The sequence below is a fragment of the Pseudoliparis swirei genome, chromosome 11 (assembly GCF_029220125.1).
Source record: "Pseudoliparis swirei isolate HS2019 ecotype Mariana Trench chromosome 11, NWPU_hadal_v1, whole genome shotgun sequence".
NCBI lineage: Eukaryota > Metazoa > Chordata > Actinopteri > Perciformes > Liparidae > Pseudoliparis > Pseudoliparis swirei.
This window is the reverse complement of record NC_079398.1, coordinates 20,207,575-20,233,484: the sequence shown is the minus strand read 5'-3', so window position 1 is coordinate 20,233,484 and position 25,910 is coordinate 20,207,575. Positions and strand designations below refer to the sequence as shown.

Genomic DNA, 25,910 nt, shown 5'->3' with positions numbered 1-25,910 from the left:
ATATAGATGTGCAGCTCCATATCCACCTCTCCCCATCAACTCCTCCAAAGGATACATCCCAACCCCCCCAGCCAGCCTCCAGCAGGGACTCCCCACTAATGGAGTCGGCTCTTGTTACTGCAGGCTTTGTTACTGGCCTGAGGACTCCCCTGTCTACCTCCAATTTAATGAAAACAGAACAGGTGCAGAGAAATGGAGCAAAAACAATAGAACCCCACCCCCCACTGTATGAAGTAACAGCCTACGCTCGTGTTTATTTTGAGAGGAATATGCCAGGAGGAGGGTACGGTATGCTGCTTTTACTGACTGTGATTTAAAAAACACATACATTCTGCTCCAAAGTCTGACAGCCGATATCCATCAGTGGACATAAAGCATATTATCGTCCGTTGGGAGGTGTGGAGAACGAAGGAAAAGCCCTCAAGCTATGCAGGCTGAAGCCGAGAGATTCAAACACATTAAACATCTTTATCAAATACGAAGAGCCATTCACAGCAGCTGGTGAAATATGACTCTCTTCCTCCGCACAGTGAAACCTCCGGGATGACAACTCATAAATGAGTGATGTACTTCACATCTCAGGGTGATGGGGGAAGGGAATTTACTGTTTTTGTTCTTTCGAAAAAAAGTTATTGAACATTTAATGTAGAGTCCAAGCTGTGTTTGTGTTGCTATTTCACTTTTGAAGGGAAAACAACTCAAAAAGTGAGATTTGAGCTCATGACGGACACATCCAGAGTCCACAGATGCCCGACGCACGGGAAGAAATTGCTGGAGACTCAACCCGCGACATACAAACGGCAAAAATGAAGAAAGAAAAGTAAATGAAAGTCTCTGTATGCGACATTCAGAGCATTAATATAGCATGCAGACAGAATTAAGTATATCTCCTTCTGTGTGTGTTGTAATCTGAGCTTCTTGTCCACGCTGGTTAGCTCATGGCTAGGCTGACCGACAACCGCGAACGCAAAAGCAAATGGCGCCCACCCTCCGGCTCGATGCTAGCTCTCTCCGTTAGCCGCTAGCACCGTTAGCCGCTGGCTCAGCCGTCACCGTATTCTCTCGGTGTTCTGCATTTTAGAATTCAGCACGTTTTAAAACACGCGCTCTTAAGCTATGTTTCTCTCAAAACTGGCAAATTGAAGATAATGATTCATTTTCCGTGACGTGGATTCATTTATTTGCCCATGCTACGCTCCCGTTTCCTTGTTTCTTTGTTCCCCCCATCATTTCCTTCAATTGTTTCCTTGTCCTTGTAAATCTCTCCTTTCTGCCATTGAGAGTTGACCTCCCACGGGCACTAGACGTTGGCTTGGTGACCATTGATCCACTAGTTTGCTCCTTGCCTCCTCCCCCATCTTAACAGCCCCCCCCCCCCGGGGAGCAATAAGCAGCTCGCTGGTGAACACCCCCTCCAGGACATTAGAAGCCTTGCTGGATAATATCACGCTGAAGGGTCGTGATTGAATGGTTTGAATTGGATTTTTCCATGCAGTGTGTGTTTTTATGGGAAGCATTTGGTTGATGTAAATGTGCACAAGAAAAACAACAACTCGTGAGCAGCTTTTTCCAGCACTCCGAAATACAATCTAAACGACACACCGAGGTTAAAGATAACTGGAATGTTCCTTTTCAACACTGAGACACGCAGGCCTACCTTTAAACACAAGGAGCCTTTTGAGAGGCAAAGTGCTCGAACATAGAAGCTCAAATGGGGCCAACCTCTCCATTAATGCTCTCCGCACGACAATACAGAGCATCACTGAGAGCTTACAGGAGGCCTCCCCGTATCTAATATTAGACCCCTCATCCTGTACGGCAGGGAGGCACTAAAGAACTACAAAGAACCAGTATGCATACAGTGTACCTCTATGCGTGTGAGGTTTCATACATATTTCACTCATTTAGCTCAACATTTTTTGCTTTAATGTTATTACCTTCGCATTGAAAATGCGGAAGGTAATGTTTTGATCGCCGTGTATTTATTTGTATGCGTGCGTGCGTGTTATTCGCATAACAAAAAATTTATTAAACCGAATCGCATGACATTAGGTGGGATGATTGGTTATTATCCGGGGACCATTTGATTAGATTTTGGGATTAATCGGGTCAAAGGTCAAGGTCAAGGTCATGAAAAGGTCAAAATCTTCTTTTTACCATATTGTTATCCAATTGGCATGCAACTAATGCCAAAATGTTCATATTTCAATGCCCAACCTTGTGATATGCGAAGGTATGCGCTCTACCGAGTGCCCGTTCTAGTCTTAAGTGTAAAGGAACTGTTAATGTGCTTACTTGTGTAGATATGTACATACATTCTGATAATAAACGTGCACTGCATATATGTACATTATTCTTTTCTTCACACTGGAGCGACAGCTTCAGCTTTCTATCGGAGTTCAGTTCGACTGAATGGAGCGAAAGATTCAACAATCCTCTTTCAACAGCATCAAAAAGCACAGCGCACAGTGATTCACCAAAAGCTACCCTGGCAACACAGAGCTCATTGTGGCTTTAAGTGGATTTTGTTATAACATTAGCATTTGATGTGTGTGTGTGTCGGTGATGAACTGAGATTGCAACCGATTGCAGCAAAAAGGGGGGGGAAAAGAAGAAAGAGACGCTTTGTGTTGCTCTGAATAGTGATAGGAGTCTTCTCCCACACGAGATTACAATGAAGGGCAGATTACAGGGTGAAGCTGTACGTATGTCCAGCATGACGAAAGGAATAGAAGTCTTTGGAAATGAAACCAAACTGGTGTATGCTTCTTGAATATGAGAGAAGTTGTTAAACAATTGGTTGAAAACTACAACGCTGGTGCCCAAGTATTTTGGATTTTGCAAGAGGAGCAGAGTATAATTGATGTTTTTCATCCAAGAAAATCATAATTCAGGTTGTTTGAATCAACAGAACGCTGTATGAGGCGTAGCACCAGGACACTTCATCACATTCGATCTACATCGGGGAATTCAAGAGGGTACTTTTTGTGAATTATAGTCTTTCAACGAAAAACTAGACACATCTAAAAACCATAAAGAAACAACTGGATGGTGCTCAAATACAAGCACTAAAACAAAATAATAAACTCAACAAATCTCGGGGGGGAAAACCATATTAACAAGATGCTGTGAAGTTCATTTAAATCCTAAAGCAGCACCATCTTAACGCAGCACGGGGCAGGACTTCCATTTGTATCTCCACTATCTACCCGTAGTAGATATAGCGAGCGTAGAGTTGGGACACACTTGGTAGTCTTGTCTTTTTGGTTTTCATAAATAAATTCAGAATCTTTTGGTCGGAGCTCGTGACTCATTTGGAGGCCCGTTGGCTCATTTCAAAGCATTGCAATCTTCATATTGGGGCATGTTTTCTTCCACAGAGCCAACGTCTTCACAAATCGATGGACTACTTTGCGTGAATACCGTTACGTTATTGAATTCAGTTTCAATTCAGTTTATTTTCATAGCCCATTTTCACAAATTTCAAATGTGTCTCAGAGTGCTTTACAATCTGAACACATAGACATCCCTGTCCCAAAACCTCACATCGGATCAGGAAAAACTCCCAAACAACCCTTCATGGGGGAAAAAGGGAAGAAACCTTCAGGAGAGCAACAGAGGAGGATCCCTCTCCAGGATGGACAGGAAAAGAGAAACGTCTCACGTCCAGAGAGAGAACTTATTTGTGTGAGGGAATCGGATCTACTCTTGTGCTTTGCTTGTTCCATAAATATATTTGTAAAGGTTTCTGATGAGTGTGTGTCTGCGAGGGAGTCCGTCTGATGAGCGATACGCCATTGAGCGTTTCCCGCCTCTTGTTTCCCGCCTCTTGTTTCTCAGGCCGTCTCCTCACACGTCATGTGTCCCGTCCTCCCACAAGCCCGCTGCCTCTCAGACACCAGTAGAGACATGCGTGAGCATCACCTGTCGGTGAGTCACGGATGATTTCACTGACATGGGCGTCGGGCATTCTTAGCAATGAGGAGATGCACCTTATGTAAGTAAGTAAGCGCCTCGTTCCAGATGGATATAGATGAATATGAGCAGGGTTGGTGGTATTTTAGCAGCACGGGTCTGGAGGGAGAACAAACAGCATGCAGATCTGAAAGCAGTATTTATCGTCATATAAATACTTCATTACAGTATAAGTTCAGATCCTGCCGGCAAAATGTAATTAGTGGAATAAAAAAATACTTAATTTCCCTCTAAAATGAAGTAAAAGACAATTAAATTGACTTGAGTAAACGTATTTTTCCAGCATTAATTACGCCTGAAATATGAACTTTGAAGTCACGGCAGCATCTGGATGATATCTGCCACAAATGTAATTTCTCTCCAGGAAAAGAAAAGCCTTGTTCGTAGAGCTCCATCCATACAAGTCACAGCGATGTAGATCAATCACTGGACTCGAGGCCGGTGGGTAAACAGCCTCCGTGCCGGCGTACACACACACACACACACACACACACACACACACACACACACACACACACACACACACACACACACACACACACACACACACACACACACACACATTATCATAAGCATCTTGTTCTCAGCCTCGTGTCGAAGGGGACGCAGTCTGTCGGCTCCGGTCGCCTGCGCGTGTTCCCCGCGCCTCGTCATTAAATATGCCATTAGCGGGCAAATGAGAATCCATTTGTTTCCCTGATTATGAATGTGTCACACATGTTCAACACGCCTCGCCTCCACCCTTTCAGATCGGCACAGAGGAAGCGTTGGCGAGAGCATTGTGTGCACTTAACGGCCTCCTCGGGGATCTCGCTGTTGACGTATTTGAACTGAAGATTCGGGAGAAGGCAGGAAGCTGCGTTCCTTTATGTTTGAAGTTTCTGTTACAGTGGGTTGGATGTGTGTTCTGGTGCATGGTGAGCAAAGATGAACTCTCCTCGGTCACAGGGGAGGATTCAGGTAAAAACAGCCTTTTACACAATCAAAAAATAAGAAAGGAGGAGAGAACAATCAATTGAGACACTTTCAAAATAAAACCTCCATAAGATAAGAGGATTTTATTGTCATTTTGTTTAATGACAATAAAAATCTATTATCTTATATTATGATGTTTTATACGATAAGAGGTTTTTATTGTCATCATGTGCTCTGATGTGCAGCCAGAAAGTCGTGGAAAGTGCTTTTAATGTGTATTCTTCGAGTAACAAAAAATATTTCGAAGGAGGACAAACACGTAACAGGAAGTCCGCTATGCGGGCAGCTCCGTGAGGCTGTTGAGCTTTGAGTTTAACAGGTCAGCCGTTTCAGTTAAGCGAGTCAGCATGTTCAGGTTTTGGCCACAAAACAAAGTTCTGGACCCGTTTTGTGGCACTACAAAAAGTCATGTGGGTCACCAGAGTTATCACATTTCATCCCGAGGTGGACGTGAACATCTGTACCGCAGTTCATGAACATTCATCCGGTCACAGTTCAGCTCCGCCCCCTCCTCACTCTGTGTTTCAGCCACTCCCACCTCGTTAGTCTAACTCCCTTCACCTGTTCACTCACCTGCCTCTGATCACTAATCAATTCCCCATTTAGGCTCCTCCCCTTCTCATTCTCAGTCTTCCAGGCCAGACTCTCCAGCGCTTGTTCTCGGACCCTGCCTGTTCCCGTTTAACCCGCTAGCCCGACTCCCGGTGAGCCTACCGGCCTTCATGTGACCTTTACTCCGCCTGCTGCTTCCAGGAGCTTTAAATAAAAGGTCAAAGGTCCCTGGAATCGTGTGATTGCATTGACAAACGGTTGATACTCATCCAATCGTGTTGAGATATCTCCGTCTGGACCAAAGTGGTGGAGCAACCTGAGTGACGTTACGATTCCTCAATCAATACCACTGCATGTAAACGGCCCTTCAAATTAGAGTTTGAGAGTCTGTGCACTTGATTCCCTCTGATGAAATGTGCAGGCATACAAAGACAACACAATAAACATGTCGGATGATTGAATGGGGACGCTCTGGGGGGGGGGGAGGGGTTCTCATCCCGTATGCAGGCGCTTGATGGCAAAAAGCTTTTTTGTGGGTGGTGACCAACCTTCTTGTTTTGCATTCTTACAAATATTAGAACCATCTCTGATATTTTGGCCGCTTTGTTTGTCAGAGTTTTGTCAAAACTACACCGTCCTCCTTCCCGAACATGTTTATCCCAACCGGCCGGTCTCTTAGTCCCAAATGGATCCTGAACCTTCTTCCACACGTGCAAATCCAATTAGAGGGACCAGAGGAGTTGGCTTTCCCCCCGCTGCTGCCTGACACAGTTCCAGAGCCTCATAAAGAGGCATCCGACACCGCGGCACGCTATTAACCACCGACGCTCGCGAACTAATCGACGGCATGGAAAACCCCCGGTGAACGTTTCCCTGCAGCTTTGCAACAAAAATAATATGCAAACAGATGCACTTGTGTGTTTTTCTTTAGAAATATAGATTTTCTTTTTCCCTTCTGCACACTCGCTGTACACACAGTGAAACATAACAAATACAAGCAGGGTCAATCGCATTTGAATATAGCTACCCCCCCCCCCCCCCCTCCTCCCCTGCTAGGCATATATGTGAAGTGTTTATCTATAAACAGAAATATTTAAGAAAAAGTCTGAACAATTTTAAGAAGTGGGAAATATTCTCAGGTTTTTGGCATCAAAAAAACAATGAAGGAAATAATCAGTGTTTAAGTCAAACTGGATGTTGACTTACACATTAAAGAAGGATCCCACTTGATTCCCAGTGAGGCAAATTATACAGTTTATAAATCCAGCACAGTCGATATCGGGACTGAACAAGTTGGATTGTGCATCCCCGACTTTAACTATCGCAACATTTAGAAGGTAAAATGTATTCCTCACATGCTGCATTTGAGAACGTGTCTTTTAGGGCTTTGCTGAATTCTGCTTTTTGTCTCATTGGAGCGAAGCTTGTTTTTCAGAGACGTGTTTCGTAATTATTTGTGTATCTCAGGTCCGATCTAGAGGAGCAGAACTAATGCAGACGATCAGGAAACAAACCAATGAGCAGCACTTCCACAACGGGGCGTGTGGGCTGACAACAACATCGTCCCCTCAGGTGACCGACACCAGCAAACAAATGACAAGTCGGTGGCAGCTTTAGGAGGGCTGGGAGAGGAGGAGGAGGAGGAGGAGGAGGAGGGGGGGGGGTGCTGGGCTCATTAATGAGTGGCCAGAGGGTTCAACAGCTCGACACTGTGACACTTCTGCAGGCGGCCGAGCTGAAGACCGCAGATACCGTTCGTCCTCTAGCCTCGCGGATGAGGAAAGGCGTTATGATGTCGCAGCATCCCTAATGTGGTTTGGTGGTGCTGCGGAGTGATTTATCGTTGTTGGTGAGACGTGCAGGAGGTCTTGAAGCAATTACTGAAGTTTGGATTGCACACCGGAGACAAAACCCACAACGCGTAACGCAGACGGGAGAGGCGGTTGGGTGGAAAGCAATAAAAATGCTGAGCATTTCTGCAAAGATCAACTATGCTCACATTTCACTGGAGGAGTGAGGGATCACTCAGATTTAAGGAAGTTTAAGATGTTAGGACCTTTGAAAGCCACTCGTCTACTACTACCTGGAACAGTTTGGCATATTGGGAAAAACACCTAACAGACCTGATTTTATTTTCAGAAATGAATGAATTTACAATAGAGAATAGATCATTCCCTAGTTATACATTGTTTTGTTTTTGTTTCATTCTGTCTTTTTGTTGTTATTTATCCTATATTTTACACTTCTTGCTCTAAATATGTATAACAAAAATTAGCATTATCTAAAAATATGGACTGAAAGACATCTGTAACTGTCGAATTGATGCCTTCTTTTAATAAAAAAAAATTAAAACAAATACTAATAAAAGCCACTTAGAATAATAACAGAAATTATCTATTTGAAAAACATATTCCCGAACCCAATCTTACAAAGTTTTAAAAACCTCTCAGATGAAATTTAAAACTAAATTGTCACACGTGTTGCTGTTTTAATTTAAACTGTCCCAGAAGATCTGACTTCAAAACAATCGGTGTTTCAAAATGCATTATTAGTCAACACAAGCCGTATCATCACATAATTAATATCAGCCACACTGAATGATGTTGTTGTGACGCCGTCTGTGTGAGCGGTGAGTCTGAACCACAGGAAGTCCTCATTGTGAGAGAGTAAGATGTGTGAGAGGACACGAGGCACACCGAACAAAAAGAAGAAGAACTCTCACGGGTAATGAGGACCGCTCCGGTGGCTCCAGATGTTGATGGGAAACCTGGAACAGCTGCTATTTAGTCGTTGTTGCCATGCTAAGCTTTTTTTCTGCTCTCTGGTTTGTCTGGTGTCGCTCGTGTTAGGATGAAATAATAATGTCTCACCTCCACAGCGTCTCCATTAACCTCCTGTTACCTTCAAATGTACATCTTTTACCCTTGGGGTCAATTTGACCCCAGCAATTAAAACCAAAAATTAATATTGTTTCCCAAGTTTAAGTGTCAGGTACTTTATGTTTGTTTGTTGACTTCCTAAATAGCCATTTGAATAAATAATAAAGTTGATATTTCTTATATGTTTTACCCAGTGAAAAACAGCCTGGGGTCAAATTGACCCTGAAGAACACCGATGCGTACAAGTTGTGTACAGGACAGTGAAAACATATCATGTGAATTTGAGATTTTTCCAGTTGTAAATTGTTGTTGTAAATAAATTAGGAAAAGTCATGAAATACGAAGCAAAAAAAATTCTGTCAATCATTTTTTTAGAGACGTTAAACATTGAATGGGGTTAAATTGACCCCAAAGGTAACAGGAGGGTTACATCTGTGTGTGTGTGTGTGTGTGTGTGTGTGTGTAGTGGGTGTCCTGGATAGTTCAACATGGCCAAACACAGCCGAAGTCCTTGTTGTGAGGACATTTTGATGAGAACTCTTCTCTGTGCATCGTAGCTTTCTGACTCATCAATCCACTACTCGCTCTTCCGTTAGCTCTGTTTTGGAAGTGGCTTGTAAAGTGTTGTGCGGCGCCGGTTGGAAAGGCTGCTCTGTGATTGGAGTGCGTGCTCGACCTCCTCGCTCCCACGCTGTGCCGCTTCTCACTCATCGCTCCTCAAATCACCATCAGCTGTCACACGGGCGCCATCAGCCGCCGACTGTCAGGATCTGGAGTTTTCGGGTCTCGTTTTATATTGAAGTCCCCGTCTCTCGCGTCCCCTGTATCCCTGCACTTCCTGTCCCTGTGACTGGCTGCCCTGTCCCTGATTGTTTACACCTGCGTCCAATCACCTGCGCCCAATCACCTGCGTCCAATCACCTGCATCCAATCACCTGCGTCCAATCACCTGCACTCAATCACCTGCACCCAATCACTTGCGCTCAATCACCTGCGCCCAATCACCTGCGTCCAATCACCTGCGCCCAATCACCTGCGTCCAATCACCTGCGCCCAATCACCTGCGCCCAATCACCTGCATACAATCACCTGCATCCAATCACCTGCGCCCAATCACCTGCGTCCAATCACCTGCGCCCAATCACCTGCGTCCAATCACCTGCGCCCAATCACCTGCATACAATCACCTGCATCCAATCACCTGCGCCCAATCACCTGCGTCCAATCACCTGCATTCAATCACCTGCGCCCAATCACCTGCGCTCAATCACCTGCGCTCAATCACCTGCGCCCAATCACATGCGTCCAATCACCTGCATCCAATCACCTGCTTCCAATCACCTGCATCCAATCACCTGCGTCCAATCACCTGCGTCCAATCACCTGCGCCCAATCACCTGCATCCAATCACCTGCGTCCAATCACCTGCGTCCAATCACCTGCATCCAATCACCTGCGCCCAATCACCTGCATCCAATCACCTGCGCCCAATCACCTGCGTCCAATCACCTGTGTCCAATCACCTGCGCCCAATCACCTGCGTCCAATCACCTGCATCCAATCACCTGCATCCGATCACCTGCGTCCAATCAGCTGCGCCTTCCCTGTGTATTTAAACCCGTTTGTCTGTTGGTTTGTACCGTTTTGCGTTGTTGACCTGTTATTTTGTCCTTAGTTAAGAAGATTAAAGTTTCCGTGTCACGTTGTTGGCGTTTGGGTCCTGTCTTTCTCCGGCTAGAACAGCCGTGACACAGAGCGGTACGACAGTACGACGGTCTTCAGGTTCACGCAGACGTACCGCCGCAGAGAGCGTCGGGGTCTCTGAGCGAGTAACCTTGAAACAACCCGAGAACTTTGACTGTAGTTTATTACTGCAGCACTTTGGCGTGACCTTTACCTCTCAACGGACACTATGGAAATCAGCCTTGCGGCTGTAATTGGGTGCATTTACATTTTAATTTAAAGTGTTCATCACTGAACATCGTCCCTCTCGAACAAATAAAATCTTGAAACGTACACCGAAGACGTAATGCTGCCAGAAAAACAAGCACCTGGTGTGGTGATTAAATTGTCTTTATATGGACCCCAACAGCGTTATGGAGCGTTTTAGCATCTCTCGAGCTCGTTGTTTTAGATTTACGGTCCGCGACTTTAATATCTTGCTTCAGTTTCTGCGAGAGGCTGCTGTTTTCAGTTTGATAAACCAACTGCACAATAACCGCCCGGGGCCAGGCAGCAGAGCAGACAGTCAGGGCTGGAGAACGTCGGAGCAGGTGGAGACCAAAACGGAGCTAAAAGCAGAGTCGGGGTTTAGATGCACCAAGAGACTCAGAAGGAACGATAATGTTGCTATCAGCCGGGTGTGTGAAGGAGCGACTGTTTTCAATAGAATATTTACAAGGGGGCCATAAACAAATCAGGGAATGCAGCAGCTCTAATAGGGTTAAAGTCTAATTCCATAGGCACTAACACTGCTGGATTAACATCCAGCCTAATCACTGAAGTCACAACAGGTGTGTTGCTAAAGACCTCTAATGGTGAAGACACCCGCTGCAGCATCAACGAGGCGCAACGCCGTCTTCAACTATCCACTAGTTGTGCGGCACTAAAGAGCGTAGCGTTACCCTGTGCGTCTAATGATAATCACCCTGATGGATCGTCTTCAGCAGTAATCACTGTGACTCTCTATCCGACTCATGGCTACACACACCGAGGAAGAACTCATTGGGATTTACGACGTGGAATTATTCCATTGGACTGGACTCGTTTCTTGGACTTATTTTACTGAACTTCTTGAGTTGGATTTGTTACACAAATGTTGCACCAGCTGCAGTGTACTCATCATATTGTTATATTGTAATTACATTGCTCGATGTTCCTACGCTGTGCTTCCTTTTGGGCTGTGAGTTTTGTGTTCTAAAAGAGATTAAGCTGCATTTTGTTTGAGATGTTTTATGAGGTATTGGGTTACACAAATAAACTTCAGTTGAAATAGTTTTGTAGCAATTATCTGTTTATAACAGAAAGTCAAAGAGGCCAGTCTAGATATTAAACTTACCTGTCAATCCTCTAAAAATGTGGGCAAGATTTTGCTTATATATATACATATAAATAAATATATATATACATATAAATAAATAAGTACATATATATGTATATATATATACACATACATACATACAGTATATATATACTTATATATACATAAATATATATAAATAAAGAAATAAGTAAATATATATACATATATATATATATAAATAAATACGTATATATACATATATATATATAAATAAATAAATAAGTAAATATATATATTTATATACAAACTCCACTATACATTGTTTGCTGAATCTTAATCCCGTATATTGCAACTTTAAGCTGCGTATAAACTCGCATTCAAAGAGAAATATTTCTACAGTTCTACGTTACTGTCTGTCTGTAGCTGCATCCACAGGCTGCACTGTAGCTGAGCAGTAACCATGGCAACAATCAGCCTCTGGCCAGCCATCGACAGTTTAATCAGCAGCAAATTAAATGTAAAATTAGAAGAACAAAGATCTTCCACAGCAGAGTGCTTGTTTGTTGACGGGAGCGACGTCTTCTCGCGTCAGATAAACTCTCGAACCCTTGAAGGCAGCGCCAAACATATCTGATGTAAAATTCAGACAGTACTGTGAATATCTGTGCCACATTGCATGGCTCTTCATCCTGTGAATGTAAAGATATTTTTTACTTTGGACCTAAAAAGGTGTCGGACCAAGCAGCAGGCCAACCAATCCAGAGGACACGTCACCGTCTTCCTGCTTCCGGCAGCAGCCTGAGCACAGTTACGCAACAACACGTCGCACCACAACAACGCCACACTTATTTCCCTCACCGACACGTTAAGTTGAAGGAGGAGAGCAGACGGGAGATTCACTTTTTACACTTGTAAGTGGAGCAGAGCTGATGGCTGGAGAAAGGGGGCGACGGCAGGGGCACAAAAAGGATGTCATCCGCGGGGTATTTTTAGAGTGTGTGAGGTGCACTGATAACTGGCTGCCATTGCAATCAGCCTGCAGGTTCCCAGCGATAATAACTGCTCTCATTCTGCACATTCACTCAGAGTGAAACCTTCTCATGCAGAGACATTCGGGCAGGATGATTGACTCTCTTGCTCTCTCTCTCACACACACACACACACACACAAACGCACACGCAGACACGCAAAGACGGAGGCTGGTGAGTGGCAAAGTAAGTGAGCACAAACACTGAGCAAGCTCTCAAATCGGCAAGCTCGAGATGTGAGAGTGAACAACAGATGTGTAGACAGACAGAATGTTTTGGCAGGAACATCTTATCCTGGTCTGTGTTGGTATTTTCTCTTAAAGTCAAGAAAAAGAGCCTGAGATACCGCAGGACCCTCCTGAGAAAGAAGCTCACTGAGGTTTACAGTCAATTCAAGGTTTCCCTGGGCGGCCGCCATCACTCTCATTGGTCAGGACCTCCACAAGTCTTAACCTCTCATCCTTTCTTCTTGTAAACTACTCGCTGGTTGCATTTCATTGGAATGCTAAACATTGTTCAAATGGTAAGAATACTCTCTTAGCTACAACTGGTAGTCTCGAGCCAGAAAGATTGTGGAAGGGGTCAAAGGTCAGGTTGAGATTCACATGCCGTGCAATGAAGGTCTCAGACTTCATCACAGCTGTTATTATTCTGATATTCTTGCCATGAAGCGGTTCCTTTCTTAAATAATTTAATTGTGAAAAATTGTGTGAAGGCACGTTTATTACAAAGTTAAAAGGAGGCTTTAACAAGATAACTCAGACTCCAATAATAATAAAAGTTAAATCAAATTAATTTAAAAAATCTGAATCTATCCGCTAAATAACTTAAATATCTATATATCTAAATTATTTAAAAAATATATATATATATATATATGGACAAAGATAAGTTGACCCATCACTATCAGATTTAAAAGGAGTCCAAGTGGTTCGGGCATCATTGGATCCATGGCGGGATTCCTCAGTGAGGGTATTTTCTTAATGGTTAAACATTTTTTTTAGACCCCCAAAAATGGCTGAGGAGAATATAGCTTGACATTACTTCTAAATAGGGTTGAGCTTCACCTCTAGGTCAAATCAAATGGATTTTACTCCGCTCTCCTTTTTTCGGTTTTTCGCACGTGCAGATGCAAAATGCCAAAACGCTTTGATCCTGCAGCTTTGAAGATACTGAGCAGAGGACACAGGGCCTCTTGGATCTAATCCTTGATTACTACTTGCTGTCATCATTTCTCAGGAACTTAAACCCATGAATCTGCATTTTGAAACCTCGACTTACAGATTGATTGATGGTCAAATTGTATCCTTTTTTTAAAGAAGAAATGACGACAATTCTCCGGTTTCAGCTTCTGTAATGGAAATGTGTTGCTTTTCTTTGTTTTATTCAATTCAATTCAGTTTATTTTGTATAGCCCAAAATCACAAAGATAGGTGCTCAGTGTATCCTAAAACGTCCCCCAGCATATCAGCCTATAGCAGCATCTCTAAGGGCTGGACCAGGTGAACCTGATTCAGCCCTAACTATGAGACTATAAAGAGAAAAGTCTTCAGTCTACTCTTAAATGACTTAAGTGACTGTGTCTGCCTCTGGACTGAAGATGGAAGCTGGTTCTATTAAAAAAAGAGCTTGATAACTGAAGGCTCTGGCTCCTTCCTACTTTTTAAGACTTTAGGAACCACGAGTAGCACCTTGCAGCTCTCTAGTGGGACACTATGGTACTACAGGCTCCTTAAGATATGATGGAGCATCACCGATTTTACGGGGATCCAGTGCAGAGCAGCTAATACAGGAGTAATGTGATCTCTTTTCTTAGTTTTAGTGATTACATGAGCTGCAGCATTCTGGATTAACTGGAGGGACCTAAGAGACGTATTAGAGTAGCCTGATAATAAGGAATATCAGTAATCTAGTCTCTAAGTAACACACGAGACATGCTTGACGTCTTTTGGTTTTCAACTGTTGATAAACTGTTGATACTCTTCAGAAGTTGTAAAGGGTTGAAACTTTAAGTAGTATTTTCCCATTTTTGTAACATGTGGTTCACTCTTCTTTCTTCTACTTTGTTTGTCTACTCCACAACATTGAAAGCTAAATACTAGATTTGGATTATCAATACAAAAATATAAATCAACCAATAAATTATGATATATTATTATAGGTTAAGCTACACAGCAGCATATAATGTAAATAAAATGCGCTCAACTCAACTTTTTTAAATGTTGTATGTATGTATGAATATATATATATATATATATATATATATATATATGAATGCATATATAAATATATATACGTATCGTATATGTATGTGTGTATATATATATATATATGTATGTACATGTATGTATACATGTAGTTTTGTGTGTGCATATACATTTATGTGTATATTTACGTATTGATATGCGTGTGTATTTATGTATGTACATGTGTATATATATGAATGTATATATATATGAATGTGTATAAATATGTATGCATGTTCATATATACTTATATGTACCCACATAATCGCCTATCCCCCCCTTCTGTGGGATTCACAGGGACATATTCACTCAAGTATTTTGCCGTTTTGTGTTAGTGTTGAACTGCTACTTTTACTTCTGAATACTTCTTACATCATTGTCTATAGATATACATCTCTCAGGCGCAACAGCTACCTCATCCAGAGTTATGTTAGAGACGATACCGCCACCTGCTGGTGATACATGTGTACAATAAATATGAATCAAATAGAGCACTTCTTATTTTATAAACTCGTTAAGCTACATTACTTCACTCTGATGTGAATAATTCAGCACTCAACAGGAACAACCTGTGATGTGCACGTTACTTGCAGACCGTTACGCAACATTTTCATCTCCAACTTTGCTTTTAACGATTTAATTTAACAAACAACGCTTGATAAGTGCTCCTTTTTATATTCGTATTTCCTGAAGATACTTCCAGACTTTTACACACACACACACACACACACACACGGCTAAGCGTCAACCTACCTGACGCCGGCCGTTGGGCCGCACACCGGAAGTGAGCGGCTCGTCTCCAGTGTTGCCAGGTCCGCGGTTTTCCCGCGGAATTGGGCTACTTTTGAAGTGTTGCCGCGGGTTGAATTTGTTGTCCGCTGGTTCGGGTAGACCTATTTTGCATGCAAATTACATGAATATCTTTAAATAAAAATCCATATTTTAAATGAAATAATTTATTTATACCCAAATCCTACCAAACTGACTCCAGATCAGCACGTACACACATGGACATGGACTTTAAAAGCAGTGTATATGGTTTGGCACGGGCATATTTTGAGTTCTGATATTGGGCTGGTTTTTGGGCTGGTTTTATTGGCCATTGGGCTGGTTTTGTCACACAGACCTGGCAACCCTGCTCGTCTCCTCCTCGCAGCTCTGACAGACATGGCGGCGTGCTCGCTAGCTGGCAGGAACACGGACTCGACGATGGGTTTTTTAACACGGCCAACGAAACATCGCTCGTGGATATGCTGTTTTCTCCTGGCGGTGTTTCTAACGTCGCCGCCGGCCTCGGCGAAGCTGGACAGCCTCCGAGACGTGACCGACGGGACGTGGGAGGAAATCCTGACGGGCGAATGGATGATTGAATTGTCAGTGTCCAGCTAACGGCTGTTTTCTAACGGGTGTTTTCTAACGGCTGAATGTCACTTCAGCACGGGCTCCTTTGAGCTCGTAGATTCCCGGTGGCCGGGTCATACTCGAGCCGTAATACTATCTCCTGTTTATTCTCGTATTTGGCCCCAATTTAGTCGCGACACGTTGCTTCATGTCTCGCTAAGCTAAACCGCTGCCATCTTTACGGAGCTAGCCGACTTCACCGCCGAGTCGCGTGCTCGCCGGTCGGCTGAATAACTCGCGAATAGCCGCACACAGTCGGGTCGGAGGTGCGTTGCTACCTGTCCTCTCGGTGATTAGCGTGTGTAACGTGACTGCCGTTTTATATGCGTTTTCTTTACTCGTGAAACTTGATACACCCGCAGCTACGCGCCCTGGTGCCCGGCGTGTCAGCAGCTCCAGACGGTGTGGAAGGAGTTCGCGGACTGGGGGGAGGACATGGGGGTCAACATCGCCAAGGTGGACGTGACGGAGCAGCCGGGTAGGCTTGAATCACCTCTGGCAGCTGACGCGAGCTACACGGACTCCGACACATTACATGTCATTTAGCAGACGCTTTTTATCCAAAGCGACTTACAATAAGTGCATTTCAACCTAGAGTACAAGCTAAGAACAACAAGAATACAGAAGGTGACATTTCCTCAACATAGTCGAACTACAAAAGTACCATAATAAGAGCTATTTAAGTGACACACAAGTACAGTAGGGCTGACTACATTTTAATACCTCGGAGATGTAAACACCATTTGAGAAACCTGTAATGTCTATGTCTGTTGTTGAAACTGTCAGAGGTTTAATAGTCTGTGTTTTTAATATGCTGTCTATAAAGTAGACACTATTAGGAAGGAGCTGTTTTCAATAGCATGACAACCAAAGCCTCTGGCATGGCCTCATGGTTGAGTCAACACCTCTGACAGTCAACCAGAAGCTTCACTAGAACCTTCCTGAAGGTGGGATTTATGCAAAGATATGCAGTTAATAAACTGGCAATTGGAGTGTAATTTGGAGGGTTATTTGGGAGTTTTTCCTGATCCGATGTGAGGTTTTGGGACAGGGATGTCTGTGTACAGATTGTGAAATTGGGCTATACAAATAAACTGAATTGAATTGAATTAATGTGACATAATTTGCTAAAGATAAACCAAACATTGAATGCACAATTCAAATATTGTCCACAATTTTTTTTTTTTACAGACAGAAGTATCAAAGGAACCGTAACCACAGACTTGATAGTATATAACGTCAGTATGGTTCACGAGTTAGAGGCCATTGCGTGTGTCCTGAAGGCAGTAAAGACACTTACTGAGGTACATAAACCCCAGACAGTTGCCATCAGATAGGTGGATGTGTCACTTCAGTGCAAACGTGTGTGATTGGTTGTTGAACTGTCTCAAAATACCCGAAGGAAAAGTGGTCACATGCCGACTTTCGAAATATTGACTCAGACACCAGTTATTTTTGGTTAACAGCGCAGCACATTTTCCCCTTCATAATGACCCCATGAGAAGGATCTGTATGAGCTTTGACACATTGATATTCCCCTTAGGGCCACTTTATTTAGCAGTTTATCGTGTTTTACTGTTTTTCCCCCCAGCTCTGTGTGAATCATTCATTTAAGCCAGTGGGAGAGAAGCTGCTATGACACATTAATTCGGCCTAAAGACTCGAAGCTAAACTGAAAATAATTTCAAACCGTTCCTTCCTGCATTCTAACTACTCTGTCTTGTCTCTAAGGTCTGAGTGGGAGATTCATCATCACTTCACTTCCTACTATTTACCAGTAAGTTCTTATCTATTCTGTGGTTGTTTTGTTGCTTCCTCTTGCGTGTGGCTACTTGTGGGGTATGTAACACGGATGTGCGTCATCATCATAGTGAGTTTAACTAAGGTAAACTATGTTGTTGTTTGCTTCCACATAAGCGTTATGGGGGGGAAAGTCTTAATTTGTTATTATAAATGCAATGTGTGTTTCTGAAATATGTTAGGCTTAGCATAATATAAATATCTCACTTATTTTCAGTCAAGGGGGTTCAACTTATATCTCTGAAGTCATCTATCTATGATTGATTCTGATTAACCATTCAATATGAAAAAATAAGTTGTAAAAAGTACTAATAATCCCAAATTTAAAAGGAGAAATAATCTTTGAGTCAGTGATAGAGTTGTCATCTTCTTAAGGATCAAACCTTGAATGTTCCTCCAATGTGTCTGATTGTGTTTCAGCTGTAAAGATGGCGTCTTCAGGAAGTACCAGGGCGCTCGCACTAAAGACGACTTCCTCAGCTTTGTGGATGAGCAGAAGTGGAAAGCAGTCGAGCCGATTTCATCTTGGTTCGGGCCATCTTCGGTTCTGTGAGTATTCACAGCTTTATCTGATGATGATGCTGATGAAGTGTGATAAGGTTACACAGCTTATTTTCCATTTCCTTACAAACATGATATACATTGTACATCAAAATACGCTCTTCTGGCTCTGATTAAATGCATTCAGACTGATATGGCCCAGCCCTAAGGACACACACAGAGATACAGGAAACGACATCAGTTACCAGCCCAATTAGTTCTATTCTTAGAGTCTGAACCACAAACATCCACTCCCGTCTCATACTTGTCATTTTTCAGGATTAGGCTCTGAAGTGATGTCACAGTTTGACAAATCCAAATTAAATTTCATGCTTTCATTTTCCTCCTCTTTTTTCTTTTTGGCAGAATGAATTCAATGTCCGCTTTGTTCAAGCTCTCCATGTTTATCCGGGTAAGTGAGGATTTTACTCTGGCGGTGCCCTCCGTCAACGGGTTGTTGGATGTAGTTCGGTGTTGATTTCATTTCCCGCGGTCCATTCAAAGAAGACTCTGCAGCTCAGTTTGAAATCACACGAGGGAATCCGACCGTCTTTTACGTGCAAACTGCAACACAACTTTGTTTTACAGGATACAAGGTTGACACATCAACACATTAGATCGGGGGTCGGTAACCTACGGCTCTTCCGGTGACGGCATATGGCTCCCAGGCAATTTTCAGTAAATAAATAAATAAATCTCCGCCTGCCCCCCTGTAATTTTCTCTATCGCGCCAGATTACAGCAGAAGTAATGCAAGGTCCTTTTCTTAAAGACGTCTTTGTTCTTTTATTAAACTAAACGTCTGTTATTGATCGTCTCTACACAGCAGCATGTCACTCTGTCTCTAGTGTCGCGTTAACACTTCTCGGCTCTCCGCCTCGCGCGCATCGGGGCGGAGCAAAGAAAAAGTCACCCCCTCCCCCCCCCGTAGCATCATGCAGCACCAGAAGTCGCATTAAAAGCAAGACATATTTAATTTATTATACGTTAAAAATACTATATGGCTCTCAATGAAATATATTTAGAAATATTTGGCTTTTATGGCTCTCCCAGTCAAAAAGGTTCCTGACATTAGAGGATACATATTGTCGGAAAGAAGAGTGAACTTACAGGAAACAAAGCTGTGTGGGTGAATCATCCTCCTAAGGGTTTTATTATTTATTTTTTAAACAAAAAAACAAACGGTAGTTTGTCCATGAGTTTACATTTTCTTCTTTTTAGCAAACATTACAGAAAACAGGTGGAAATGATTCGACTATTTTCAGCTGTGAATTAATACACATTTAGTTTCTTACTTCATATTTCTGGCAGCTGTATGTGAGATCAAGTCAAAATAAACTCCAGTGAAGCTGTTTGTCGTAATGAGCAAACAGCTGTGGCTCTTTGATGTTTTCTGCTCTAGCGTTGCTGTCATTGAGCGTCCATCTAAAGGCTCAAGGAAAATGTGTTTCTGTCTCCCAGCGCTGTCACAACTACATGACGGAGCAGCTGGGGATTCCGGTTTGGGGGTCTTACATCATCTTTGGTTTGGCCACTCTGTTCTCCGGCCTTGCGTTGGGGCTGGTGAGTACTCGTCATGCGGCGCTTTGGTGTGAGCGCAGCTTTACAGCAGCACGTCTGACTTAGTGCTGATCGTTGTTTTGTCTCTGCAGTTATTGGTCTTCATAGCAGATTTTGCCTTCCCCTCACGGCGCTTTTCCTCTTCAGACTACTACCAGAGTGAGTTTTCTTACCGGAGCATCATAAATACTGTTTTGCGAAATGTTTATTTTATAAACGTCAACACGGATTTGCCACTCGTCAGGTTTTGTTAATGGTCACTGACTGTTTGTTGATCACAATGTTATTCTGCAGAAAAACAGACAATGGAGCAGGCGAGGTTAATCCAACGGCAAGAGGACGAGCACGAGGCCGACGGCGAGGAAGACGACGACGAAGACGACGACGAGGAGGAAGAGGATGAGGTCTGGAGGCGAAGGAGGAGAGGGTCCCCGGAGGGCCGCCCGGAACCTAAAGCGCAGGGTTTCTCCGACGAAGCTCTGAGGAAGAGGGTGGTGGGCAACCGTGAGGAGGAAGATGAGGACGAGGACAACTAGAGAGCCGCGTGGTTCCGACTCGTTTGAGAAGAGCATCGTGGAGTCGACGGTGGGAGGAGCTTCGGTCCCGAGCAGCAGTGTTTACAGCCCCTCCTCCTCACCTCCCCCTCTCCTCCCCCCGAAACGCCTCGCTTCTTTTCTTCTCCCTCCCTGTTTTTTTTTTTTAACAGGAACACTTGAGACTCTCTTTCCGCCTGAGCAGCAAGCTGCACCTGCAAACAGCAAAAAAAACAAAAACACTCCAGACACCCGTTTCCACCTGGAGACGATGGCCTGGCCGAGGTTGAGGTAGGAAGTGCAGTCGAGCTGGTTTTGCCATGTTGTTTATGCTATGCATCATTTTTTTTAAAGATATGTGTGTTTATTATGTTTATCTCAAAATTATTATACCAGGCTTGTGTTTGAGGTTTATTTTGTCAGTTTTTAATTACTTAAAAGCTAATGTATACATTATGTTATTTTAAGTTTCATATATATTTTACCAAACCCTGACCCAACATACAATTCCTCATTTCAGTGTTTAATTGAGGGAAGAAAGAAAAAGAAAATGTCACCAGCTGTTACTTATAATCCTTAAGATTTTTTCTTCTGGTCGATCTTGTCGACACCCGTGGTTACCGCGGTAACGGCACGCTCGCATCTCGTTGCATTCCTACCTGACTTTAAACCGATCCGGTAGTAAATCGGTTATATTTCGTCGATGCATTTCTCCCGTGACTCCTCCACAATAAAGACACGATACGAGTTTCTCCACCTGAATGCTTTTATTGTGAAGTCACAGCGAGCGGCGACTGAATGCACCGAGGCCGGTAATCGACCACGGCAACTTAAATCCAGTACGGTCGTGGCGGACTCTGCCGCAAATAATTTAATAAAATATATTAACAAACAGGGTTTAATTTCATGAGGATCTTCAGGACGAAACCTTTTTTAAATCTCAGCCTCGTAGTTTCCCCCCCAGTCTGTTACGTGTGCATCCCGGTGGAACAGGTGCATTATGGGGCGGGAACCTTATTGGTGGATGCTGATATTAAACAAAGGACCATATTCACTCCAAATAAAAGGCCGGGTGAATATTCTGTAGATGCTTATCATCCCCATAACGTACCAAGCAATCAGCCGACGGGGCGTTACGTTTAATTTGTGTCTTAATAAAGTTTACTTTCTCTAATTATTTAGGGCCGTTTCCTTAAATAACCCAAATGTGTTGTGGAGGACAGGATTTGCATCCTGTCATAAAATGAAAGAGGAACCATTTCGGGGCCCGCTGAAGGGTTCTGAGTTGTTGGTCCTGTTGTGGACCAGAAATAATGCAGCCTTCTGTTTTGGACTCTGGCTCAAAATATCAAGTCAAACCTGATATTTTGAGGTTAATCTACCTGAATAAGTGATATTTTGTGTAGTCTGGTTTCTCACTATAGGATCTTGAGCAAAGTATCAAACTTATACATATTCTTTAAATATTAATGCCGCTCTGAGCTCCGCCTGTTGCCTGCTCAGTCTGGTGAAGCAAGAAGGGGAAGTGTGTGTGTGTGTGTGACCAGTTTTATTTTTAATACAAATTTCACTGCTGTCTTGATTAGGCTTATAACGACTGGTATAAATTTTGATTTTTTTTTTCTTGCTGTTTATTCCCCCTCCCTAAGAAAGCTGATTGCTTATTTTGGTGACGGTTGAAACTGGTGGTAGTTTTCTACCCGACGACTAACGGCTTGTAGCATCCACACTTTACTCTGAGCTCCTTTTATTGTTTGAACATTTCTTTTGAATAAAGGGTTAAAAAAAGTCTCACTTGTGTTGCGTTCAACAGTTACCTGGCACACACATACACACTTATAGTATTTGTCTTCATTAATGCAGAAAAGTAGAATTCTTTTAAGTTTAGATTGTTCTCCAAAAACAAACTAATATCCGATTTTTGGAGAAAGATTTGCCAAAACATTTAATATCAGTGGGAGAAGTATTCAGAAGTAGAAGTCGTTCATATTTAATTACTAATACAAGTAAAAGTCTTGCAATCAAATCCTCCTTAAATAAAAGTACGGAAGAAAAAAATGGGCCTAAACCACACTTATTTTTCATATGACGATCATTAATGCAACATAATATTATTAGATTGTATATCATATTAATGCATCAGTGTGTCTGCAGTAAAAAACTCAAATTCAGATTTTGTTTTATAAACACAACTTTCACCAAGTAGTCAGCCGGTTTAACAAAGTGAACAATGTAAATTTGATAATCCAGAATTTTTAAGAAACAAGAAAATAAACGTTATTCTCTAAACTCATAGAAACATGAACTAAATGGAAACATGACGCCGAGCTCCGGCCTGCCAGCAGATGTCCCTCTTGCTCTCTCTTTAGTTCACGTCTTGCAATTTTAAACCACAAAGCAACTAAAAAGTACTTTCACATGAGGCAATATAACACCAGGCAATATAAAAATACATTTAAATAAGACTTAAAAGAGGAGAAAAAAAAAGGAGCTTCCAGTCTATCGCCACGGCCACACTTTAAGAACCGGCTGACATTTACAGGTTCACCTCATGTGTGTCGTGGCAAATGTAAAAGCTACAGTTCATTTGTTCTCCTGGGGCGACCCGCTTCCTCTGGTGGGGTCACCCCCCCCTGAGAGGTGGATTAAGGGGGGGGGGGGGGAGAGGCCGTCTGCTCGTGCTCTGGGTTAGCAGAGTGAGGGTGGAGGGAGGAGGTGGAAGGTGTTCCCACCTCCTCCCTCCTCCCTCCAGGGACTCACCCACCAGGGATCCCCCTGCTGTAACGGCCCCCTGCTGCAGGCCCTTCTGTGTGTGTGTGTGTGTGTGTGTGTGTACTTGCTTCGTCAGGCGCATGGATTCATCTGTGATGGATGGGCAGTCGGCTGTTTTGATGTTCTGCAACGTAAAGTGAATGCAGATGGCGCCGCCGCCACGTCGGTGGTTTCCTGTTCTTGTTCGTTTAGCTCGCTCCGGTCCGTGCGGTTTTCCATTGTTCTTGTTTTCGCTTTAAAATCGGGACGTTTTGGAAACGTTTGCAACAACGGAAGAGGGAGCGCTCTGGAACACGGCTGGGCCTCGTCTGGAGAGAGGAGTTCTCCGTTCGCCGTGCCGACGCGGCTCTTGGTCCACACTGAAATATTTCGATCACCTTTTTTGATGGATTTCAAGACAATTTGGTTCCAACATTCACGGTCCCCAAACAACGAACCCCCCACGACTTTGTTGATCTCCTGACCTTCAGCTCTCGCGCCACCTCGATGATGACGTTGGCGGTTCAGAAATATGACATATGTTGGGCCTTGCCACGAAATATGCTTCAATTCTTCTCGCATTCAGCTCAAATGACCACGGATCCTAAGTGCAGCTTCACAGAGCTGCTGGCATGGCTTAGATCCCACCACGCTAAAAAATATTGAAAACACGTCTTCTCACTGACTGAAAGTCACATTTTAAACCTTCATTAACACAAATTGTTCCAGTTTAATTACTCTACCACCAACGTTACCGCACTGTAAATCGAGCCGTTTATATAAACCGTCGATTTCTTCAACCACTGCAGATCCGTCTGAAGCCAACTGGCACACGATCTTGCAGAGTGCTGGGTTTCATTATTTACCTTCACTCACCTTCCTGTCCGTCTCTACATCCATCATCTGCCGGTGTTCTGACTCTCAACATGGACAGAACTGGAGCTGCATGCTGATATTTCACTATTTACATTGAGAAAGTGTGATTAATGTTTTTTTCGTTTGGGTCAGGCATGTCGTCCAAATGCTCGTAACCTCTCATATAACCCTGAACCCACAGAACTTTCTATTAAGTCCTAATTTCCAATGCTACCAAATATGGCATGAATTTAGTGAACATTTCTATAAAACAATATATCTCAAATAGTTGTGGTGCAGCCATAAAACATTTATGAATATTTCCCTTGTTTGCTTGAGTTTGAATAATACGATGTATTATACGGTTTATTTGTCTAACTTTTTAGCCAAAAGAAAACACTGTCTGCATATTGAGGAGTTAAGATTTCCTCGAGGCCCAGTGAGATGGAAAAGAGGAACAATCCCACTCTACAGAGGAGTGGAAGAAGTATTCAGATCCATTACTTTTAAGTAAAAGTATCAGTGGTCCGTTTTCTTCTCTTACCAGTTGAGGACTAATTAGCCATAACTGAAAACACCTGTGTGGGTGCTGGCCCTTTAATCTTTAGAGCTCCTCCTGAAAAAGCTCAGGTGAGAATGATAACGCTAACGATGGCTCCGTTGCTTTAAGTGTCCACGACGTATAATGCAGCAAAATTAACGTTATTTAATTTAATCTATCCTGATAATAAAATAAACGGAGGCTGCGTTGCAATACATGTGCAATATTTAGCACTGAATAGTAGCTTTTAATTCCACTTGTTTGTTCTTCAATGCATTTTTATTTTATAATAGTATCTGTCGTTTTAATGTTGAATCTTAATCTGAAAAGCGATAATTATAGATAAATTTTCTGGAGTAACATTTATGTCCAAATGTAGAGGAGTAGAAGAACAAAGAAAAATAAAATGCAGAAAGTACAAGTATCTTAAAAGCGAACTATTGTGCAGTAGTATAATAATTGTGGTTCCTGTCCAAAGAGAGAAATGACATGAGTCTCCTTCTGCTGTCATATTTTCCACCGCCTGCTTTCCCACACTCCTGTTTCCAAATGTTTCTCAGCGTAAATCAATTGGATTTCCATTTTGGCAAATGCATAATTCTTTGAAATCTCATGATGATAATAGGGCGGGAAGAAGAAGGGGAGAGGGGGGGGGCTGATTGGGAACATGCCTTTTTGCCAAAAAGTTGCATCACATAAGAATCGAGCGATGCTGACAATACAGAGACTTTTTTTGGGATCTTGAATATATATTTTTTAAACCCTCTCGGTCAAACCACAAGATTCCATGAGAAAAACAAGGCAGTGTTATAAGATCCCGCCTCGCTCATACTGGACGCCAGCGAGGTGCGAGTTCGACGTCCAACAAGGCAGCACTTGTTCCCTGACCCCTCGGTGGCCTCCGATACACCAGATGAAGAGATTGAAGAGTCCTCTGTTTGGGCTTGTAACAATGATTTATTCATCAGTCTGAAATGCTGCAGGAGACAATCAGGAGACAGAGTTTTGCCTTCTGAAACTTTCCTTCTCATGAAAAACAACTCACAACATTTAGCGGATCAGTCGAGTTGCTCTCAAATTATGTGTCGTCACAATTATGCTGCAGTTCAAAACCTTGAATTCGATTTATAAAGTCAACTAAGGAGAAAATGTATTAAATACAAAATATTTTAAACAGTCTTTGAAACAGGCCTGTGTTTGTACATATTAGATTATTTGATCAATTGTATTTTTAAATGTTTTTTCCTTTCCTT

The 25,910-nt window shown here is 42.9% G+C and overlaps 1 protein-coding gene across 1 annotated transcript; it reads left to right on the top strand.

The window, feature by feature from the left end:
- The first annotated feature begins 15,829 nt into the window (after positions 1–15,829).
- Positions 15,830–22,301, top strand: tmx1 (thioredoxin-related transmembrane protein 1). The gene is made up of 8 exons (XM_056427347.1): positions 15,830–16,050; positions 16,441–16,556; positions 17,810–17,855; positions 18,299–18,427; positions 18,785–18,830; positions 19,879–19,980; positions 20,070–20,136; positions 20,272–22,301. Exons 1-8 carry the CDS (start codon positions 15,845–15,847, stop codon positions 20,511–20,513), a joined length of 954 nt encoding a protein of 317 aa, XP_056283322.1. The 5' UTR covers positions 15,830–15,844; the 3' UTR covers positions 20,514–22,301.
- The last annotated feature ends 3,609 nt before the right edge of the window (positions 22,302–25,910 follow it).